The sequence below is a fragment of the Dipodomys spectabilis genome, unplaced genomic scaffold (genome assembly GCF_019054845.1).
Source record: "Dipodomys spectabilis isolate Male_0828 unplaced genomic scaffold, ASM1905484v1 ptg000043l, whole genome shotgun sequence".
Lineage (NCBI taxonomy): Eukaryota > Metazoa > Chordata > Mammalia > Rodentia > Heteromyidae > Dipodomys > Dipodomys spectabilis.
The window spans coordinates 13,229,891-13,253,371 of NW_024870720.1; the positions used below are offsets into that span (position 1 = coordinate 13,229,891).

The 23,481-nt window shown below is 36.5% G+C and overlaps 1 protein-coding gene across 1 annotated transcript in view; it reads right to left on the reverse strand.

Annotated features, from left to right (window-relative positions):
- The window catches only part of Fryl (FRY like transcription coactivator), a 165,922-nt gene that overhangs the window by 128,925 nt on the left and 13,516 nt on the right, over positions 1-23,481 (reverse strand). Inside the window, exon 2 of the mRNA XM_042677986.1 lies at positions 4,494-4,690. Coding sequence (XP_042533920.1) covers positions 4,494-4,690 — 197 coding nt within the window. The remainder of the gene's footprint in view (positions 1-4,493; positions 4,691-23,481) is intronic.

The following is a 23,481-nucleotide window of genomic DNA, read 5'->3' on the forward strand; positions in this document are numbered from 1 at the left end:
GGTTAAAGCCATTTTTCTACCTTCTTTTCTAGTCCTTGGCAATCTACAAGATTAATAGGCTAGCAAGTCTTTACCTGGATCATTGCCCAAGATCGATCCATCTCCTTTTAGGAAGAACCTAAAGTACTGAATTGCATAGTTTCCAAGGTGCAATTTCAATCAATGATTGCCCTTCCTCAGTGCTCTTTCTAAAATGAAGCTGTGCTAAATATCAAGCTCAGCTAATCTTCGGCTTCCTTTGGCCTCCTTAACCTCCTTTTATTATGGTTTCTAATAAGGGAATAAAAAAGCCAATTCTCTCATTTTAGCGATAGATTAAGTTCTTTCAGCAAAAGCCACTGACATTTGTGCTTCTAAGTGTTTCTGTAACCCGCTATCCTGATGGAACATGAGCCCTCCAATCTCCTTGTACCTGACAAGCTCTGGATGCTGCTGATTTTGAAGTGACTCTGCAATACTATCGTTTGAGAACTCAAGAGAACTCTTTGAATGACTCTAAAGGGTGATAAGCAGAATAAATTTCAAAATAAATAAAATCATAATGGAGGCCTATAAACCTGTAAACACTGCCACAATATTAGATTAAGTGTATCTTCACTATCTAGATGCTATAGATTTCCAATCTACCCAGACCCGGATATAAATGAAGACAAAGCTGACAGAGTTCTGACCTAGATAAGGAGCTGCTGTGGTGTATGGAAGTACAAAGGCTGAGCATCTGCAAAATTTGACCAGGATTTGGGAATTTTCCTGCTGTGTCAGAAAGGATATGCAGAAGTGCCTCTTCTCTCCAAGGCAGACGATGGGACAGACACACTGAGGTACTGCTGCAACCCACACCACTACTGCCCATCATTGTGGAATTGTATCTTAACAGATATCTCTGAAAATACCTGTTAAATGAAGTATTGTAGCACCAAACTATTCAAAAGGAACTGAGAAGTTTGATAGAAAAATGATACAGTCTCTAGGTAGAACAACAGAGTGAATGCCACAGCAGTGCCTTTTAAGGCTGAATTCAACAGAAACTACAAATCTTCAGCCTTCCCTTTCCTAAAAGTATCTACAGCATGGGCTATGCTGCAGGGACCAGGTGTCCCTGGCATCAAGTACCACATCATATGTACATGTATGTACATATATGTACATCATATGTACATATAAGCATGTACCATGTACAATTACTATATGGTCATAGATACATAATACACATTATGGTAAAATAAATATTTAGATTAACTAGGACCACTATGAAACATTTGAAGAAATAAGTGAAGTTGTAAAAAAAAAAAAAGAAAAAAAAAAAGAAGACAGGAGTTAAAAAAAATTTCAGCCGGGCGCCGGTGGCTCACGCCTGTAATCCTAGCTACTCAGGAGGCTGAGATCTGAGAATCGCGGTTCAAAGCCAGCCCATGCAGGAAAGACCATGAGACTCCTATCTCCAATAAACCACTAGAAAACTGGAAGTGGCGCTGTAACTCAAGTGGTAGAGCGCTTGCCTTGAGCTGAAGAGCTGAGGAACAGCACCCAGGCCCAGAGTTCAAGCCCCATGACTGACCAAAAAAAAAAAAAAAAAAAAAAATTCAGGCCAGGCGCAGGTGGCTCAGGCCTATAATCCTAGCTACTCAAGAGGCTGAAGTCTAAGGATCACGGTTCAAAACCAGCCCGGGCAGGAAAGTCTGTGAGAATCTTATCTCCATTAAACCACTCAAAAACCGGAAGTGGTGCTGTGGCTAAAGTGGTAGAGCACTTGCCTTGAGCTGAAGCGCTGAGGGACAGTGCCCAGGCCCAGAGTTCAAGCCCCACGACTGACCAAAAAAAAAAAAAATTCAGTTGCAAGAAACATACACATGTACTCATACACATGTGTGCACATACAATAGGACAAGGGTGTATGCAAAAAATATTTTAAGTATCATGACAAATTAGGGTAAGATAATGTCTTATAAGCCAAGACTAAGACCCGGAAATACCTATCAAAAACTTGAATTTATTCCTATGATAATGAGTAAGAGGTCTGAAGAAGAAAGAGGTGACAATATTTGTGTTGTACATGAAATAAAACCCACTGAGTGAAAGGATATGGAATGGAGATGGGCTACCTTGTGGCTTGTGGCTGGTTAGAAGCTTGTGCGCTGCCTCCTATGATAAAGCCTGAGCTAAACATTGATGAGAAGGAAAAAGGAGAATGATTTTAAAATTTAGGTAATCTCATTCCTATTTTCTCTTAATTCTTTCAGATTCTTTACATTTCAAAATTAAAATTTCTTTATTGTCTATTTAATACTTGAAAACTGATAAGACCAAACTGCAATGTTTTCAAAATGTGTTATGCACAAGCAGAAAATCACTGCAGCTGGGTGAGGGATCATGGGTGTTGGTAGATATTCCTAATTTTTCTGTATTTTCAAACATCATAATATATTTTAATGTTTATTTTTAAACTGTTTTCCTTTCTTAGTGTATGCCATTTCATAGGCTACTGGAGCAATATATCACATACTTAAAGAGACCATTAAAAAACAAAATCAAAGTTTTGTGGATTAAGTGCATTTATGATTAAAACATCATTTCTGATTTTATAACTTTGTTTGGTGCTAGTACAGGACTTTAAGTCAGGGTCTCATGCTTGCTCTCCCTTGGCTTTTCTGTGTATAATTGGTACTCTACAACTTGAGCCACACCTTTACTTTTGACTTTTTGCCAGTCGAATAGGGATAAGAGTCTCAAGGATTTTTCTTTCAGGCTGGCTTTGGACTACAATCTTCAGATCTCAGCCTCCTGGGTAGCTAGGATTAAAAGTGTGAACCACTGATATCCAACATTACAATTACTAGTTCTAAAACAGAATTTTATATTGTGCACATGCTGTAAATATGTTGGTGTAAAAATCAGTAATTTATAATGCAATATATAATGATGTGCATAGTTTTGAAATCATTTGGCCAATGATTTAGTTATCTATCTTAAAGAAATAGATGCTCTCCTCAGTATAATACCTTAATGATCAGAAAGAAGCTCACCTTTACAAACAGTAATTTTAAGTCTTGCTTCACTAAGAAAATTAAGAGGTAACAATAGTTCCTTCAACTAGGATGGCATCTCCCCTCTCTTCTATCCTGTGAGGAAGCACATAGTCCCTGAAGTTACGATTACAGTATTGTGCCCATTCCTCACTCTGCCAATCCAGGCTGTGGACTTCAGACAAGCAAGGTATCTTCTGAGTCTCAAGTTAGTAAACACCTTACCCTAATCCAGTTGCATAAGGAACAAATTGATTTAATCTGTTACATCCTCATCTTCATCAGCATCAATGCCCATCTTTCCCCATGCACTGTCATCTTGGTACATAACACGTCTACTCCCTTCAAACCCAGAATAACTTACTTACACTGCTTCTTTCTATCTTTCTTTCTTTCTTTTCTTTCTTTCTCTCTCTCTTTCCTTTCTTCTTTCTTTCTTTCTTTCTCTTTCTTTCTTTCTCTCTCTCTCTCTTTCCCTTCTTCCTTCCTTCCTTCCTTCTTTCTTCCTTTCTCTTTCTTTTTTTGATCCGTTATGGGGCTTAGAACTTTGGGCCTGGATGCTGTCCCTCAGCTCTTCAGCTCAAGAAGAGCACTCTACCACTTGAGCCATAGAGCCACTTGCAGTTTTCTGGTGGTTTATTGGTGATAAGAGTCTCACCTGCCCCTTTGAGTTCAATATAAATGATGCCAAAATCAACATTTTTTTATTCATCTGAGTTCTCAAAAAGAATTATCAACTACCACAGAATTCCATATTTTTGGTTTACCAGTAAGTCAAGCTAATGCATATGAATGAAGTGTCATACTCACTTTTTCTACCTAAAACATCCCTGTTACCTTTTCTAAGTAAATATATTCTTATCTGTTTTAACACTGTAAACCATCTTTAACTTTCACTCAAAATGCCACTCCTATTTGATACTTGTTAAGTTCTATTGATTTCTAGTTGTCATTTCTCTTTCTTCTGCATTAATGCCTGAGTTAAATTTTCTTTTATGCCATCCTGAACTATATACAATAAAGAGCCTTTGTCTTCAATCTCTTCTCCTTCATGTCTAACCACTACATTATCCCTCTGCAGTATTTACAGATCTTCAGAAGCTAGCCTAAGCCTTTGTTTCTGCTTTCTCTTTCTTCCTCATGCATTACATGTGTAAAAATATGCCACTGGTTTCTTACAAACTCGAATATAATCTTAGGAACAACTTTCAGAATATTCTAGATTTTCTTTAATTTCCTCTTATGTTTTAACTGGTCTCACAATTCTCACTGGTAAAGTCTATTTTCTGTTCTTTCGTGACCTGCAGGAATCTATCAAAGTGGATTCTAAAGTCATTGTAGTTTCTGGATCACCACTTCACTCTTAACCCATCCTTCAGGATATTTTTTCAAGTCACATTATTTCCTTTGAAAATTTTTGTTAATGCAAAAGTCAAAAAAAATTTAGATTTATAGGTCAGCTTTACTCACCAAGGGTTCAGCCATTACAACTTCAATTTTCTTTTCAGCTTGAATGGCAAATTCTGCAAAGAGGCTCTTGATGACATATTCACCAGGCTTGACATCAGGGTCAATCGTAATGTTTGACATGATGATATTCCTTTTTCCCCAAGTGGAATGAAAGTTAGAAGAAGCACAGTATTTGTTTACTTTGCTCACTGCTGAAGCTAAAAGTAAAAGAAACAAAAGAACTCTACATTAATAGATGGATAAGACCTCTACCTTATTTAATATGCAGCCTGCTCTGAACTCCACCTTAGACCACCAATATCAATTTCCTACCTACTCCATGTTTCTCTATTACGCTTGCCACCTAACACACTGCCAAGCATATCTGCAATGCAGTTTATTATGTACTGGGGTCTTTTTTCCCCCCTACACTTGTATGGTGAGTTACAAATGAAACTACAGTTTCTCATTTGTCCAAGTAACTAGAACAATGCCTGGAATACAGTAGATGCATAAGAAATACCTATTGAGAATATGGATTAGAATCCAATAGGTGAGTGCAATGGAGGAAATAAAACAAATGTGATTAAAAAGAAAAAGAATAGGATTGAAAGATCCAAATATTATTACTTTGGAAAGCTTGCTCATAGAAGAATTCATTGAACATGGATCCTAAATAATAAAAAAGAGTCAGCAAGGCAAAGAACTTAGAATAGACAGCACAAGACTGCTCATGGTTGTTTGAGAAACAAGAAAACCAAGGGAAGCAACAGGGGTAGGATCATTTGTCAGAATGTAAATTATAAGAATCCTTTTAGGATTCATTAATGAAATTCATTTTATTTCTAAATGCAACTGATATTGAGGGGAAAGTATTAATATGGAGACAAACAGGATTTGATCTCTCTTTAAGATTTCTCTCTCTTCCCTGGAGAATGGTTTTGAAGAGGGCAAACAAAATTGAGGGTACCTTATAGAAATCCAGGTGAGATGATCAAAGCTTAGGCTAAAAGGACAGTGAAGGTACAACAAAGAAAGAAAAAGATCTGACATTTGTCATCTGTTAGGGAATTAGGTATCCAGGGGAGGTAATGATGGCTCATGGAATCTTATTTGAATCATTCAAATGATTGTAGTGTCTGTCATCTACTCAGATGGGGATAGTAGTATCTGGCAAGTATTAAGTTGCACTAGACTTGGTAGGAAAAGAGCACACACATCACTGCATGCTATAAAGTTTTACCCCTTTCTCTTAACTGTTGCAGAGTATGAACCCTCCCCTCCATCCTCCAACTTCACCTTGTATGATCTCCTTTGGCCTAGTATACTTAGAGTATTAATGGGAAAGTCACAAGTTGATACTTCATCTCAATCTAAATTCCAGTTACTACCTTTTTCATACAAGTAACCACAAGTAACCTTCATCCTTGAAGGGGAGACAGAACATAATTATTCAAACATTGAATTTCTTTGTATATATATAATGAAAGGACAATATATTTGTTCAAAATACATAAATTCAAAACTTACAATAAAATTTTCTATTAAAAAATCTACTCTATCCAATATGCTATGTAGATATACAGAAATCTGTTAAAAAAAATCTAAAGATCATTGCAAACTGTTCATCTTAAAAAATTATTTTTTTCACTCCAAGTTAAATGTATTATGTATTATATTCTAGAACCAAAACTGTATAATAAAAAAATTCAAAACAAAAATTCACAGTTCTTCAAACACAGTGAACATTATTTTACACAATGACATGTTTGTTTACTCTGTATCATGATCCAACATTGTGTATTATTAAAGAGGGAATTCTGTTAACAAATGTCATTGTAGAAAAAGATATCTTAAAAAAATGTTTTCAGTTATTTGGGGTTGTTAAAAGAACTACTCAGACATTATCAAATAATCTGCCTTTGCTAACTTCTACTTCCTTAAAAATTAAGCATAGGCAAATATCTTGAGGTATAACATATTTACCAACAAAGACAAAGTTGTAGGAAATCTTTACTGAATTACTGTCCAAAGCAGAAAAATTTCAGGTTTGAAAATTCAAATACAAACATTTTTCTTACCAAAGTTACAGTTATTTGTTTTCATATTATTTCTTAGTAGGTATTAACATGTTTGTTATGTTTAGTAATACAAAAATGTAACAATAAACATGTCTACTGATAGTAATGTCAGGCCACTAAACAATCTAATCACATAGGATGGAATTAGCAAAAATTAATAGAATGGTACATAAATATTTAAAATGCCATTTAAAAAATACCTGATGGCTTCAGTAAATGTTCAAAGTATAGTGTTTGATGCAAAAAAAAAAAAAAAAACTTCAGAATAACACATCAAAACAATGAAATGTGTACAAAACCAAAATAACAGGCAGAAAAAATATTTGCAGCATATAATTAAATTTATTTTCTTTTAACAGTTTTTTATCATTGTAAAGGGGATGTACAGAGAGTTTACAATTATATAAGTCAGGTACTGAGTACATTTTTTTTTTTTTTTGCAAGTCCTGGGGCTTGAACTCAGAGCCTGGACACTGTCCCTGAGCTTCTTTTGCTCAAGGCTACCACTCTACCACTTGAGCCACAGTACCAGTTCTGGCTTTTTCTGTTTATGTGGTACTGAGGAATTGACCCCAGGGCTTCACGTATGCTAGGCAAGCACTCTACCACTAAGCCACATTCCCAGCCAACGGGTACATTTTCTTTTGAAGTGTTACCTCTTCCCTTATTTTCTCATACACAAAGCATTAGTGGAGATGGACTGAAGTAATACAAACATTCTCAAATTGAAAACAGAACAATTTTAAAAGACAGAACAAACCAAATTAGAATTTAACCTCATTAATACATTAAAGACAATCATCAAATATTCTATTTCTTTTATCAAAATTTTCCATTCCGACTTCATATTTCAGTATACTGCCCAGCTTTGGTAAGGGTATTGTTTTTTAAATGTTCTGGAGAGAAGCCAAGAGAAATCACCCTAAGCAGAAAGAGTAGTTTCCACATAATCATATTAACTTTATAACACTTTACTACTTGAATTAAATATTTTATAATGTTAAATAATAATGTGTCTCTCCATGCCACTATAAAATTTGAAAAATGTACCCTTACAAAAGACATAGGTATTAAAGTATAATTCTTAAGAACAAAATTCAGGCACCGAATTAAAAATAGTAAAAAACTCAATGTTGTATTAAACATCCTTGGAATATAAAACTACTAAGTTTTAACTGCTAATAAAAGGAATAAAGTAAGAACTAACTACTTAAATTTTTAGCATTTCTATTATTTTTGTTTACGTTTTTCTTAAAATTGTTTTTTTGCAACAGAAAATAAGTATTTAGGTGGCCTAACACTACCTCACTGTGCTGATTTACTTAATATATTCAATAAAATGATTATATTCTTCATATTTTTTGAACTTTATATGCTTGAAACCACAATTTAAATCCAGTCAAGAGAAGAGACAAATAAGGGCAGACCTATAACCCTTAAAATTACACATGTTTAGGTTTAGAACTTCATAAGAGGGGGCTGACAGGTGCTTTTTCTCTGTCTCCACTATGCCCTACAATGTTCTAAATAAAAGCATCCCTCAAAATATATGATTCTCAAAAAGTGGAGTATTTCTGAATTCCTGCAAAAAGATATGGTATGAAAAGATCTCAATGGAGTCTTCTGGAAGCTGCCAAGAAGAGGGATTCACAGATAAAATTTTTTTGCTGCATAGTCACAGATGTATACCTACATTCATATTACATGAAAATATTTGAGTGTAGATTATATAATTCAGAAATATAACAAGGTACTTTACAATTACTATTTCAATAAATACTACTTATATTGGTCAGCAATGAAAGTATCAATTACCACTTAAACAATAAAATATATGGAGGAGCTCAGTGGTATCGTACTTGCCTAGTAGTATGTAAAAGGTCCTGGATTTGATTCCCAGCACTACAAACTAATTAACTTAATTAAAAAAGAAGTTGCAAGCTGGGCAACAGTGGTTCAAGCCTATAATCCTAGCTACTCAGGAGGCTGAGATCTGAGAATAAAGGTTTGAAGCTAGCGACATCAGGGAAGTCTATGTAACTCTTACCTTCAATTAACCACCAAAAACTCCAGAAGTGGAGCTGTGGCTCAAGTGGTAGAGAGCTAGTCTTAAGCAAAAGGTGCTCAGGGATAGTGCCTTGGCCCTTAGTTCAAGCCCCAGGCCAACCACACTAATAGTAATCATCATCATCATCATATCATCATCATCATCATCATCATCATGCATAAGGCAAAATAGCAAAATATAAAATATCTGCATTTTAAAGGCAATTCTTGGTTGTTGGTTTTTGGGGGGTTTTTTTGGTTAGTTGTGGGGTCTGAACTCTGGGCCTGGGTACTGTCCCTGTGCTCTTCAGCTCAAGGCTAGCTAGCACTCTACCACTTGAGCCACAGTGCCACTTCTGGCTTTTTCTGCTATGTAGTGCTGAGGCATCGAACTTAGGGCCTCATGCATGCAAGGCAAGCACTCTACCACTGAGCCACCTTCCCAGCCCTCTTAAAGGCAAATTCTTAGTTTAAGAAAAAAAAAGGAATGCACTGATCAAGACATATTGTATTCAGAATCTACTTTGTTAAATGACAACTCTTTTGTACAACTACTTAAAGATAATAATAATCATAAATTTATGCCAGTGAATTATTTCATTTTTATACCAAAAAACTGATTCCAGTGTTTCTATAGAAAGAGAAATGACCTAGAATAGACAAAAAATATTGAAGGGGAAGAATAAAGTCCTGACACTACCTGACTTCAAGACATATTATAAAGCGACAGTAATCAAGACTTTGTGTTACTGGCAAAAGAATAGACAAACAGATCAATGGAACAGAACAGACAGCCCAGAAATAGACCTACACAAATACAGTCAACTGATCTTTGACAAGGGAGAAAAGGAAGACTTTTCTGAAGAAAGGAGACTTTTCGACAAATGGTGCTAGAACAACAAAACACATGTCGTTTTTAAAAAATAAAGAATCCAGACATAGAATTTTTATCTTCCACTAAGACTAAAAGTAGATCCTAAATGTAACTATAAAGTGCAAAATAGTTTCACTCCTAGGAGACAAAGAAAATCTAGGTGATCTTGGTATAAACCCACACATTAAAACCATGTTTCATGAAAGAAAAAAATAATTAAGATAGAATTTACTAAAATAAAAAGTTAAGTTCCACAAAAGAATTTAAGAGAATAAAACAAAAATGAGCTGAGACAAAATGTTACAGGACTGACATCGAAAATACACAGAGAGTAAGAAAAATTACCTAACTAAAAATGGGCACAACCAAGATAAGGACACAAGTGGTTTTTTTCTTTCTTGCTATTGTTTCTAACATATTTATAAGGTACCACATGATTTTTTTTTGATGCTTTGTATGTCTCTCCCCCAAGGTATAACCCCTGTTTTCACTGTATTTGATGTTGGTGTAATTTGGGGAGGGGAAGGGAAAAAACAAATTGTTTAAATAGAGGTACAGGTTGACCCATTGCAACAATGAGATGTTCAAGACGTACAAGATGCTATGTTGAAAAAACGAACTTTACAATTTAGGTGCGGGGGCGGGGGTGGGGGGGAGGAGAGGGAGGTGTAGTTGTGGAGATGGGAAGGGAAAAAAACAAAGGAGGCGGCAACAATGCTTGATAAGAAATGTACTCATTACCTTGCCCATGTAATTGTAACCCCTCTGTACAGTATTTTCACAAAAATGGGCACAAGCTAACTGACATACAGATGTCAAATAAGCATATGCTCAGTTCTATATATATTCAGGGGATTATAAACAATGCCAATACCGTTACAAGAATGCCTCAACTTCAAAAGCACCAAATCCCAGCAAGAATTTGTAGAAATATAACGAAATGTCTTCAGAAAACTTGCTTTCTTATAATTAAATGCCAAGCCAAGTGGCTCATGCCTGTAATCCTAGCTACTTAGGAGGCAGAGATCTGAGGACCATGGCTCAAAAACCAGCCTGGGCGGGAGAGTTGATGGGATTTTTACTCTAGCTACCAAAATGCCAGAGTAGAGCTCTGGCTCAAGGGGTAGAATGCCAGCTTTGGGCAAAAGAGCTAAGGGATAGTGCCCGGACCTGAATTCAAGCTCCAGCTCTGGTATACACATACAAAACAACAACAATGACCGCAATGCCTGAGATCCAGCAATCCTGCTCCTTCATCTGTACCCAAAGGAGCTGAAAAGTTATGTCCACACAAAAACCTCACGTACATGTTTACAGTGCTCTATTCAGAATTGCCAAAACACAGAGGCAACCAAGATGTTCTTCAGTAGTATCATGAAGCACTATAAAGGTGTTCGTTACCAAGCCATAAAAAGATGAAGGAATGTGAAAACACATATCACTAATCAAAGAAGCCAATGTGAAAAGACTACAACTGTGACATTCAGGGAAAGACAAAACTATGAGGACAATTAAAAGGGTCTCGGTAGAAGACGGAAATGATGAAAAGGCTAAGCAGAGAAGATGCGCATGTATTGTACACACACACGCACGCACGCGCGCGTGCACACGCACGCACGCACACACGCACGCACGCGCGCACGCACGCACGCACACACACACACGCACGCACGCGCGCGTGCACACGCACGCACGCACACACGCACGCACACACACACGCACACACACGCACACACACACACACACACTCACGCACACACACGCACGCACACACGCACACACACACGCCAGGCCACATAAGAATAAGGGAACTGAGAAGGGATATATATGGGAAATCTCTATTTTCTACTCATTTTTCTGTAAATGTGAAAGTCTCTAAGATAAAGTCTTTTCATTAAAAAAAAAAAAAAAAAAGGAAGGAAAAGAATTGCAAACCTATTCTACTTGACCAGAACCAAGTGTCTGAAAGAAGTTGTATCAAACATATGTTCAAGTTAAAGCTTGGAACAAGCTCAAAGACAAAAGTTCTGAAAACAAAATGAGTCATATGTTAACAAGTTAAAAGGAGAAAAGAAGAACTCAGTATTAGGGAAAAATAGCAAATTCTAACCCTCCATGGGTTATACCTTTAGTATTGGTAGACCTTTCAACAAATTATCCAAAGAGAGACAGGCTCTTGCCATTGGGCCCAAACTGGCCTAGAACTCACAATCCTCCTGCCTATACTTCCTGAGAGCTGCAATTATAAACATGTGCTACTCACAACTAGAGTTAATATAAAAAAATATTTTTTCCAATATTTAACCAATTTATCTGAGTTCATTTACTGAAAGTCTATCTCTGATTTTAATATCATGAACTAGGTCCATACTCAAATACACTTTCACAATTTTCTATTCTTTTCATCTCTTCCTTTTGTTGGCACTATACTTTCAGTTACTGTACCTTTTAATAGGTTTTAACGCCTGTTGGCACAAATATTTCCATTTCCTCAACGTCTTCAGCTATTGGAATCGTTTGTATTTCCATGTTTATGAAAATCTCTACATATTAAATAAAATTGGCATCATTATAATATTAAGATTCTTCATTCAGAAGCCAGCATATCCTCCATTAATTTGTATTCTTTTGTGTACCCAAGTAACAATGTACCCTTCCCTCCCTAGAATATCTATCTGAATCTTATGTTTATTCCTAAACACTTTCCATCTATTTTCTCTGAGTAAAGTCATATCCTCTCCATATTCAGTTCAGTGCTTTTGCTATGGGTTCAATTCCAACGGGTAGAAAAATCAAACTTTTGCTCTTCTCTGAACAGATGTCCTAAAACGTTTATTTATCCTAATCTAAACTATTCCCGCTAAAAACTGTTTCTAAACATAGCAGCCCTATGACATCTTTGGCATGCGTTCAATGCTTTTTACTTGAAGTCTACTACAGAAATAACACTTATTATGAAGCATAAGCAAAATGACCTGTCATCTAAATAATCCATTACTCACTCAGCTAGAGAATACCTGAGTTATTATTTTCTGGTACTCTTAGGATAAGCTTTCAAAGCTCAGCAGCTCAGCTAAAAAGTACTCTAAAACCTTAGAAGATAAGGTAGCATTTGAAATTTTCACATGGGAGCTGGTCACCAGTGGCCTACTTCTGTAAGCCTAGCCACTCAGCGGGCTTCGATCAGAGCGTGGAGGTTCCAAGCCTATCCAGGTAGACTCCATCTCCAATATAACCAGCAAAGAAAAAAAGACAGGATGGAGGCATAGTGCCAGCTAGCAAGCAATTCAAGCAAGAGCACGAGGCCATGAGTTTAAGTCATGGTCACATATTCCTCCCCCCCTCCCCTCTCCCTCTCCCTCTCCCACTCCTTTTCCCTCTCCTTCTAACAAAGGAAAATCTGTGGCAGATTTTTCCTTGTGGAAAAACACAAGTTTAAGAACCTGTTGAGGGTGTCCCTGAAATAAGAATTCAAGCACTTGTAATCCTAACCACTCAGGAGACTGAGATCTGAAGATTGCAGTTCAAAGCTAACCTGGGCAAGAAAGTCCATGATACTCTTACCCACAATTAACTGCTAACAAGCCAGAAGTGAAGTTGTGACTCAGGCGGTAGAGCACTAGCCTTAAGCAAAAGAAGCTCAGGGACAGCACCCAGGCCCAGGGTTCAAGTCCCAGGACCAGCACTACAAAGAAAAAGAAAAAGAATACAAAACAAAGAATCCAAGCACCAAAATCTTACAGTCCCTTGACCAGCAAATAAGTGGAGCAAGGCTCCATCTGGTGTAGCCATCTTCTCTAACTCCTGAGCTGCAAAGAGAAGCGTACACAAGCAGCCAAGTCCTATGAGGCTAGGATGAGAGAAGACAAAACACAAAAGGACTTCCTCCTAATATTTGAACTGGATATCGTCCAACAGAGGCCAAGGCTACTTTCTCTTCCATCTCTCTTGGGATTGCTCCTGAAAATATGTAGCAGTCTAACCCACATTGAACTGACAGACAAAAAAGTGTAAGTGCACATCTAATGGTACCCACAGTCACAAACAAGTAAAAGCAAATATTAAATATTTATCAAACCCCACTTGCAAATCAAGACAGGTTATCTCACAGTTTGGAGGTTAAATGGCCCTGAGAAAGTTGCATTAGAGGTTTTCTTCCCAGAGTAGCGCTGTTGGGAAATGCTATAGACCCTTAGAAAGAAGGGCTATGTGGGAGGTCTGCAGGGCATTATGGGAACTGTGGAACCCAAATCCTTCGCATCTTCCTTTTTGTTTCCTATACATGGTCCACTCCATTGCCATTCTGCACCCCACATCAGAAAAGTAAAAGCAATGCATCTAGCCTGGTGGTCAACAAGAACCTTGAAGACCTGATTATTTCAAGTATTTTATTATAGTGATAGAAAAATAACCATAGAAAACTGGTCCTGGAAATGGGATTGTTTATCCTCTTTTTACATACCTCATGATGTGAAGGAGACCTTGGAGTATGTTCCAAAGGATATCACGAAGTGTGCAACTGAGTTGGAGTCCCTTCAAGCAGCCTCTGCCTGGGTGATGTGTAGAGTTTTAAGAGTAAAGCCAAAGCCACAATGGGAAGATGTAGAAGGTATAGGAGCCAGCAATGGGCAATGTCTGCTATGGACAGCTGCAGGCAGCCTGCAAAATTGCCCAGGCAATAAACAAAGTAGTGCAGAAGCCAAGTGGACAGCAATAAGCATGTGCAGAACTGGCCAAACTTTACAAGCCTGCCACACACCACAAGTGGGTTCAATCCTCAATATGAAGCTTTTATGTTTGTTCTACTGAGTTTTGGTTTTGCTTTGGACTAGTCTCCCCTTACTACTTTCCTAATCCTTTCAAAATAATAGTGTTTACAGTGTGCCTGCCCAACCATTGCATCTTAGAAGTTAGGTAATCTGCTTTCTGTATTTGCAGAGAGGTTCACAAATGAGTTGGCCTTGAATCTCAGAGGAGGCTTTCTACTTGGACTTTTGAGCAATGTTGGAACAGTCAAAACTTCATTAGGAAGTTCTGTGGACCTTCAAGAAGAAGGGCCTCATTAAAGATTCTTAAGTTATTAAGGGTATTCTCCCAAGGAATGATGGGACCATGGTCTCTTCCTCTTCCACATTTGCTTCCTGATCATTGAGGTGAGTACTGTTGCTTGCTGAGGTGAGTACTCGTTCCCTTACCAAAGACCTAAAAAAATGATGTCCACTCAATAAAATCTATAGCTTCCATGAAGGCCATGAGCTACACTAATCCTTTCTTCTTTATAAGCTGTTAACTTCAGGCATGTTGTTGTAGTGATAAAAAGGTTACTAACCGGTTTCAGTGTGTGTATTTCATATATATGTATTTATATATATGTATATATAAATAGATACATAAAAGTCCTGAAGTTATAACTTCAGTAAGAGTACGTGCCTAGATACTGAAAAATACAAAAAAAAATTTCTATGCAATAATCACCTAGAAATGAAAATGGGTAAAAAGTACAATAATCACTTAGAAATGAAAGTGGATTAAAAGTCTTCCAGTCACAAAATAAGGTGGGACAAATTTAGTAAGAAATACATAGATGTTGCCATTTAACAAAGCAGTTTATGAATATAATGCATCTAGAGCTACTTAAAGGTAATTTTTTTAATTCACACACAAAAAAGAAAAACAGTAGTTATATGGAAGAAACTATAAGGATTTCTTAGAGAACATAAAATATCTGAACACATGGAAAGACATACTAGTAGATGGGAGAACTTAATGTAATTGTCAATTCTCACAAAATTAACAAATTAACAATTCCAATTAAAATTTTGATAGCATTTTGTCTAAACTGTACATGATAAAATAATTATTAGAGTAGACCTGGGGGAATAAACATGCAAGATACACTACAAAAATTGTATTTTAATGCCAGGCATTAAAATTACTGGCTCATTACAGGCTCATGCCTATAAGCCTAGCTACTCAGGAGATTGAGCTCTGAGGATTGCAGGCAAAGCCAGCTTGAGCAGGAAAGCCCATGAAACTCTTATCTTCAATAAACTACTCCAAAAAAAAACTAAAAGTGGCACGGCAGCTCAAGAGGTAGAGCACTAGCTTTGAGTATAAAGTGGTTCAGGGACAGGGCCCAGGCTCTGAGTTCAAGCACAAGGACTAGGAAAAAATATATATTTTAATAAAAAGAGTACTTTCCAGGGGCTGGGAAGGTGGCTCAGTGGTAGAGTGCTTGAGTTGCATGCATGAGGCCTTGGGTTCAATTCCTCAGTACCATATAAGCAGAAAAAGCTGGAAGTGGCACTGTGACTCAAGTAGTAGAGCACTAGCCTTGAGCTGAAGAGCTCAGGGACAGCGCCAGACCCAGAGTTCAGGCCTCAAGACTGACAAAAAAAAAAAAAAAAGTACTTTCCAAATCAGGGGACCTATAATCATTATCAAAATAGTGTATCTTCTATATTCAGAAAACAAAGTCTGATGTACATGAAGTTGAAAATAAATTTTCATAGCCTTGCATAACAAATCCAGATGAAATGATTAGCCAAGATAGAAAACAAAATTATTAACAATAAAAAGATGAATATATTTCCAAACTTTTTAATGTTTTTAAATACTGAGGGTAAATGATACTATAAACAAGGACAAAGTTGGAAAATTGTAATGTAAGTAATATAAAATATATTCAATGAACTCTTGCAAAATAACAAGAAAACAACACTAAAGAAATTGGCAAAGGTAAATTGCCAATTCATATAAAACAAATTTAAAAGGCCAATAAACATATCAAAAAGTGCTAAAGCTTAGTTAATTCAGAAAATGTAATCTTGCAATGAGATTGAGTTTTATATGTGTGCATGTGAATGTGTGTGTAACACAACACACACCTGCTGAGGGCTATGTACTGCCATCAAGTATGGACAGTGGAGGAATGCTCTGAATAAAGGCAGGCTGGCTCTGCCCTGTGGTGGACACATACCTCTTTCATCATCAGGCTTCCCATACAACCTTCTGATAAGACCTTCGCTGTGCATGAACTTACTCCACAAGGACAGCAAAGGGAGCACAGGCCAACTGTAGAATTAGTATCCACTTGGCATGTTTCTCATTGCGAATTAGTAAATTGGAAAACTTCTAAAACCTATTTGTCATATTGTTTATTATGATTCTGTCCTCTGGAAAAGATTTCACATCTACTCTCAGCATGACGGCAACGCCAAACTTTCTGACTTGATCCTAAACTTCCCCAGCCATTTCTGGCTACACTTTGAATCAGAATCAAAAATCTCTGAAGTGGGGCCCCAGCATCTGTGCATTTCTGGAAGCTGCACCACATTGATTCTAACACAGACATTGCCTTATACATTATTCTCCTAAAATGGAACAGTTGGCTCCATACAACGAGTTCATTAAAAGTTTCAAAAGCTACATAAAAATAAAACTTAGCTGGGCACCAGGAGGCTGAGATCTAAGGATCTCAGTTCAAAGCCAGCCCAGGCAGGAAAGTCTGTAGGACTCACATCTCCAATTAATCAACCTCAAAACCAGAAATGGAGCTGTGGCTTAAAGTGGTAGAACACTAGTCTTGAGTGAAAAAGCTGAGGGACAGGACCCAGGTCCTGAGTTGAAGCCCCACGACTATTAAGTAAAAAACAAACAAACACATAAATAAAATCCTGTTTACATAATACTACAATGCAGTTGAGAGAAATTTAAACAAATGTAGGTGGTAGGTAGAGCTCTAATAAGCAAAGTGAAAGCCCAATGAAACAATTCAAAACTCTGACTTTGAAAAGTCAAATATGAGTCTTCTCATACCAGAATTCTGATAGATCAGTTTTTCTCTCGAGTTTCTATCACTCCATCTTACTTACTGTTCATGGCTCCATGCATTTATCTTGGTACATGTACATGATTTCAATGACATAATACTTTAAAATCATTAATTCCTCTCTGTGCATTATTGCCACATGTAGTCTAGTTAAAAATCCCATCTTTAAATAAAGTAACCCATTACTCTTCTCCTGCCTACATAAATTCAAACCTATTAATATTCTATATTCTCCCAAAAAATCTTCCACAGTTCCCCTTCCCTCTTTTCAGATGAAGTTCACAGAGCAGGTGCTGTTTCCAATACATTCCAACAACAGGCAGCTCTGAACAGCAAACCATGATCTGCATCATCAATATCAAAATCAATCAATAACTTTATCTTTAAAAATACTAGTTACTAAGGTGATTTTATTGGAATCATTCTTCTCTTCTCTTCCATAGTTTCCCTATGATAAAAATGACTCATGACCAGGTGCTGGTGGCTCATACCTATAATCCTCGCAGCTCAGGAGTCTGAGATCTGAGGATCATGTTTTGAAGCCAACCTAGGCAAGAAAGTCTGTAATATTCTTATCTCCAATTAACTAAGAAAAGCCAGAAGCAAACTTGTGGCTCAAATAGTAGAGTGCTAGCCTTAAGCCGAAAAACTCAGTGGCAGCACTCAGACCCTGCATTCAAGCCCCAAGACCAGCACAAATAAAAAAGGGGGGGGGGGGGGGAGGGAGAGTGACATATAAATATACATATTATTAGTTATCAGGTACTGGTGGCTCAAGCCTGTAATCCTAGCTACTCAGGAGGCTCAGGATGACAGTTTTTGTTTTATTTTGTTTTTGGCTGGTTGTGGAGCCTGAACTCTGAGCCTGGGCCCTGTCCCTCAGCTCTTCAGCTCAAGGCTAGCAGTCTACCACCTGAGCCACACAGCACCACTTCCAGCTTTTTCTGCTTATGTGGTACTAAGGAATCGAACCCAGGGCCTCATGCATGCAAGGCAAGCACTCTACCACTGAGTCACCTTCCCAGCCAGAGGATGACAGTTTTAATCCAACGTGGGAAGACAAATCTATGAGACTTTTAGCTCCAATTAATCACTAGAAAGCTGAAAGTGGAGATGTGGTTCAAGTAGCAGAGTACCAGCATGAGCGAAAAAGCTAAAGGATAGTGCACAAATTCTGTGTTCAAGACCCAATACTGGCAAAGAAAAGCAAGTCACAAAGCCAAATAAATAATCACACAATCTTTAGTCTTGAAAAAAAAGAAAAAAACATCGTCTTTGTGAAATGAGATAAGTAGGCTTATGATTCCCAAATTCAATGCTGTCTATATCCAGGAAATATAGTTTTCAGGACCATCACAAAGAGTTCCCAATTATAGAGCATTTAGTTGGTTTGTCTAGTATTTCCAAAAACAGATTTCTCTGAGGAAAGAAAGTATGTTAGTATTAAGCAATAGATGATTTTTTCCACTATGGCCAACATTAATTCTCAACAGATTTATCACTGAAATTACTGTCAATGGAAATGAAAAATTACCCTACAAGATTTTATAAAACCTAGTTCAGTCTCCTTCATCTCCCAAGATATATTATTTCTACCACTTAAATATTTCCCATATCCATGATTAAGATATATGAGCTATTCTGTACGGGGCATAAAAGGAGTACCTACCATGCAGTATGTATTATATACTTATTTAGCAAATAAAGAAATTGCTCTATATTTCTTTAACCTTGTTCCCATATCTGGTCTATTACAATAACATCCTCTCTCCCTGCATATTGTGTGTCTTTTCACCCCTTTTCTACTACCCTCATCCCATTAAAGATGGAAATCTGTTGAAATCACAGCAACTGTTATTACAAATTTCATCAATGGGTCCCCATTTGTTTTAAGATTAAGACCTAAATTAGTAACAAGGTTTTCAAGATCTTATGTTCTCACTGTGGCCTACCCTTGCTGCCTCATTCTCATCACTCTTCCAAGAGCTGTTTCTCCCATAGAAACTGGCTACTTCCTTCTACCTCTCACTCTTGATTATCTCTTCTGCCCACCTACTCTTCTTCCAAACTGTTAGGCACTTCTTTAGATTTTGCCTAAATACCACTTCATTAGGAAAATGTTTAATTGAGTAATTAAGTGAAGTTAGGTAGGTAAAGAATTCGGAGCTAGACATGTAAGCTCAGTGGTAGAGCATTTAACTAGCACTCCCAACGTCCTCTGCTCAAACCCCAAGCACTGTAAACAGCAAAGAAAAGGAAAAAAGTGTGTGTGGAGTTGAGGGGCATAAAGTATTCATGGTATTGCTTGTCTGAGCCCCTAGTTTACTCCCTATAAAATCAGATATTTGTCAACTAATGAATAAGCAAAAAATAAATTCATACAATGGGATATTATTCCATTATAAAAAGTAATGGAGTATCAATACATGCTACAATATCAATGAAACTTGGAAATATATAGTGAAAAGGAGGTAGTCACCAAAAAAAAACTCACCTCTAAGTAATGTATCTAGTGACATAAACTTCTTTTGGAGATGATGAAAATGTTCTGCAATTAGTGGTAATAGCTACACAACTTTGTAAGTATGTGAAGAACTAGCAAACTGAAGATTTTAGAAAGATATATTTTATGGCATATAAATTATAACAAAGAAATTTTTAATAGTAGTAATACTTCTCATCACATTTGTATTATTACATGAGATGATAATATGCACATACAATGTGAGAAGATATACATATATCGTGCATCTCAAAATACCAGGCCAATAAGTGGCAAGATTTATTTCAATTAAATAACAAATCTTAATTGAAATTTAGATGAAGATATACTGTTTATCTTGTAATCCAAGATACACAGGGAAGTGAGTGTTAAAAACTGTAACTTCTCATTGTATAAAAATCCAAGTTATCTATGTAATTTAGTTCCTTACCAGACTTACTCCTACTTTATGAAAGTATTTATTTTTAATTTTTGGTTTGTTTGGGTTTTTTTTTGTTTGTTTTGATCGGTTGTGGGGCTTGAACTTGGCCTGTGAGCTGTCCCTCAGTTCTTCAGCTCAAGGTGGGCACTCTACCACTTGAACCACAGCACCACTTCCATGAAACAGTTTTTAAAACACAACAATTTATCCTATGCCTCTGAGCAGAAAAACCAAGTCCTTCAAAATACAGTTATATAAAATTATGTAAGTGAAATTCTAAGAGCGTTACAAGATGTATTATATGGACAGTACATGCATCTGTGGACTTAATTAACACTGCAGATAATAACTGGACAGGATCTAAGTACCAAATCATGTTTTGTCTTATCAATTCTAGGGAACTAAGCCAATCTTTTAAATGATAACATCCTCACTACACAGCTGGTTTAACAGAATGTTCCTGATTCAGTAATGCCTAAAACTGTTGGCACAAAGACAAAATCCTGAATTTAGGCCATATGAATGTCACTTCATTGTTGTTACTGAAAAAAATAAGCTCAACTCTAATCAAACTTCAGCACCACTGCATCAACATTCTGCCAACTAAGCAGGCCTGAAACCAGAGGGCATCAACAATTAATAGAAAAGTACCATCTAGCCTAATACAAGCCATGTAAATTGAGCTCACAAATAAACATTATTATAATCAATGATGAAACACTATAAATACTGTAATATATACTGTATATAATGGTATTATAATATGCTATCGTATACACTGCTGTTATTACATTACAAAAATTAGATTTTTCTTTTTTTGGAAAGCCGGGGGCAAGATCTAAAATATACAAATTTACTTAATGAAAATTTTTTCATTTCTTTCTTTTTAAAGGCTATTAATAAATCAGGTTTTACTGTGGTTGCCCCACAATAAATAGAAACATTTGCTAAATGATGAAATACTTTAAATCACTATGGTATAATTTTCTGCATTCTTGATTCAAGAATTGTTCCCTTGAGAGGCATCACAGTATAGTAATATTAATAATCAAAAAGGAAAAGAAGGATCATATATTTAGTCTCTTACCTTCATTGTTATTTTTTATTTCAACAAAAATTACTACAAAATTATCTAATTTCTTAGTTGGCTGTACACTCCCCAGAGCTTAACTGATTCTTAAACTTACAAGAAGAACAAAAAGACAATCAACCTACACCCCAAAGGATGTTACACTCAAGTAAAAGTAATGACACAAGGGTAAGTAAGGGTAATGGCGTCAAGACGTTCAAAGTGAAGCACAGAATAGATGAAGCACTCAAAGAATCTGACTCCAGGATGGGTAGTGAAAGATAAATATAAATTTCTTATGAAACAGACAGGACTCCGAGGATACATTGTGAACAGACAGAGGCGGAGGTGCATTCTGGGCACAGGTAGCAGCTAATACAAAGGCACAGAATGCTCTCAGAATGGGATAAACAGAGTGAGCGAAGAGATGACAAATGAGCTAGGATTGAAAGAGGAAAAGCTTTGTTTCATAGAGGACTGATAGACTAATGTGAGGGAGGGATATTTTAGCAAAATATCTTTAGTTAAAAGAATCCTTTTGCAACAATTGGAAGACACATCAGGACATACAAGGATGTAATAGCATTGATCCAGGTGACCGTGGAGAGAGGGCTCTAAATTACTCCAAAGCTATAGCAACAGAAGCCTGGAGAAAAAAAGCAAGGAAACTTAGATACTTGGGTAACAACTCCTGGACAATGACTAAAAGATATAGCGTGAAGGGTGAATTGACTGACTACTGGTTTCTGGTTTAGGAAGGCTGGATCTCAGTTCTGTATACCACTATGGGATATATCCAACTACTCACCCTCAAACCTGAAAAAGACCCTTCCTTCTAAGTTTCTTGAGATCCCTGTGTTTAACAGGATTCCTTCTGTCTCTACACTTCCTGTTCCTTTCATCTCAACAGTTATCTCCTAAGTCAGAAAGCATATACATCATCGCTCATGCAACTTCCTTACTGTAACTTTCCATGATATTTTGTCTTTAAATAAATTCAGACGACGAAAATCACATCTCACTTCCTTCTATCTACTACAGTACAGTATATGCTCAACAATTATAATGTGATTCATGTTACGGCTGTAAAAACACCCTAGAAAGAAAAGGCTAACTACCATCCTTTTCTATAATGCCTTAATTCCCACCCTACTTTTCTCTAATTCAATGGAGCCAACTAAAGATACAAAAGACATTCATACAAGCTGCTGATATAAAAAAGATCCTCTCATTTTCCAGGGCTATAGGAATATGATTAAGGCCTAACTAAACATTGGTTGATACCAACAATTTATTTTCAATATTAATGTAGTACTTTAAACCTGTAAAAAGTACAGATGTACTAGGAATGCCCAAGGGCAAAGTGATGCCCACAGACTGAATCATTTTACTACTAAAAGCTAAAATTCAAGGCTTTGCTAACATCTGTTTTCAGTTCGCTCTTGGATTCAGAGAATATGACTAAGTAAGACTTGGCTCTGGCTGATTACAGGGTCCACACAATAACATGTAGAAATATTTAAATAGCCACAAAACAACTACAGTGTTGACAAGTACCTAAACAAACTAAAGTTTTACAAGGCCAGATTCTGGGGTATTATAATATACTGCTTTTCTGTAAGAACCTGTTAATTTTAGCTTTATTTCAATTTACTTTATTATTTTAAGGTACGTACATGGTAAGAATGAAAGAAGGAGGAAGACGAAGGAGAAGGGGGAAATATTAGCAAATATACTCTCATATACGTCAGCAAAAATATATTCTAAATTACTAGCTTCCTTTGAACTAGTAAAAGTATTTAAGTTCAATTGGTCAATTGTTATAATTCTGTCAACATTTTAACTATACATACTCACTTAAAAACTTTTTAAAAACATTTTTCTGCCATCTGGTACGAAATATTTCTGCAAGGGAGAATTACTTAAAGATCAAAAAGGAAAGGGCATAAAAAAGGTAGAATGTGTGGCATATTACAAATCTCCAACTGTATTCAATTAAAGCCTTATCTCTAAAGACGTTTTCTTCAGGTCAACATTTGGTCTTTGATACTATTTGCTTATAAAACAAAACTACACTAAATAAATATTTCCATAAAGAACTGAAAAAAAAGCAAATTTCATTTCTTATATTTTATTCATTAGCTCACCCAGGCACCAGCACACAGTCGGGAGTGAGAACAACTG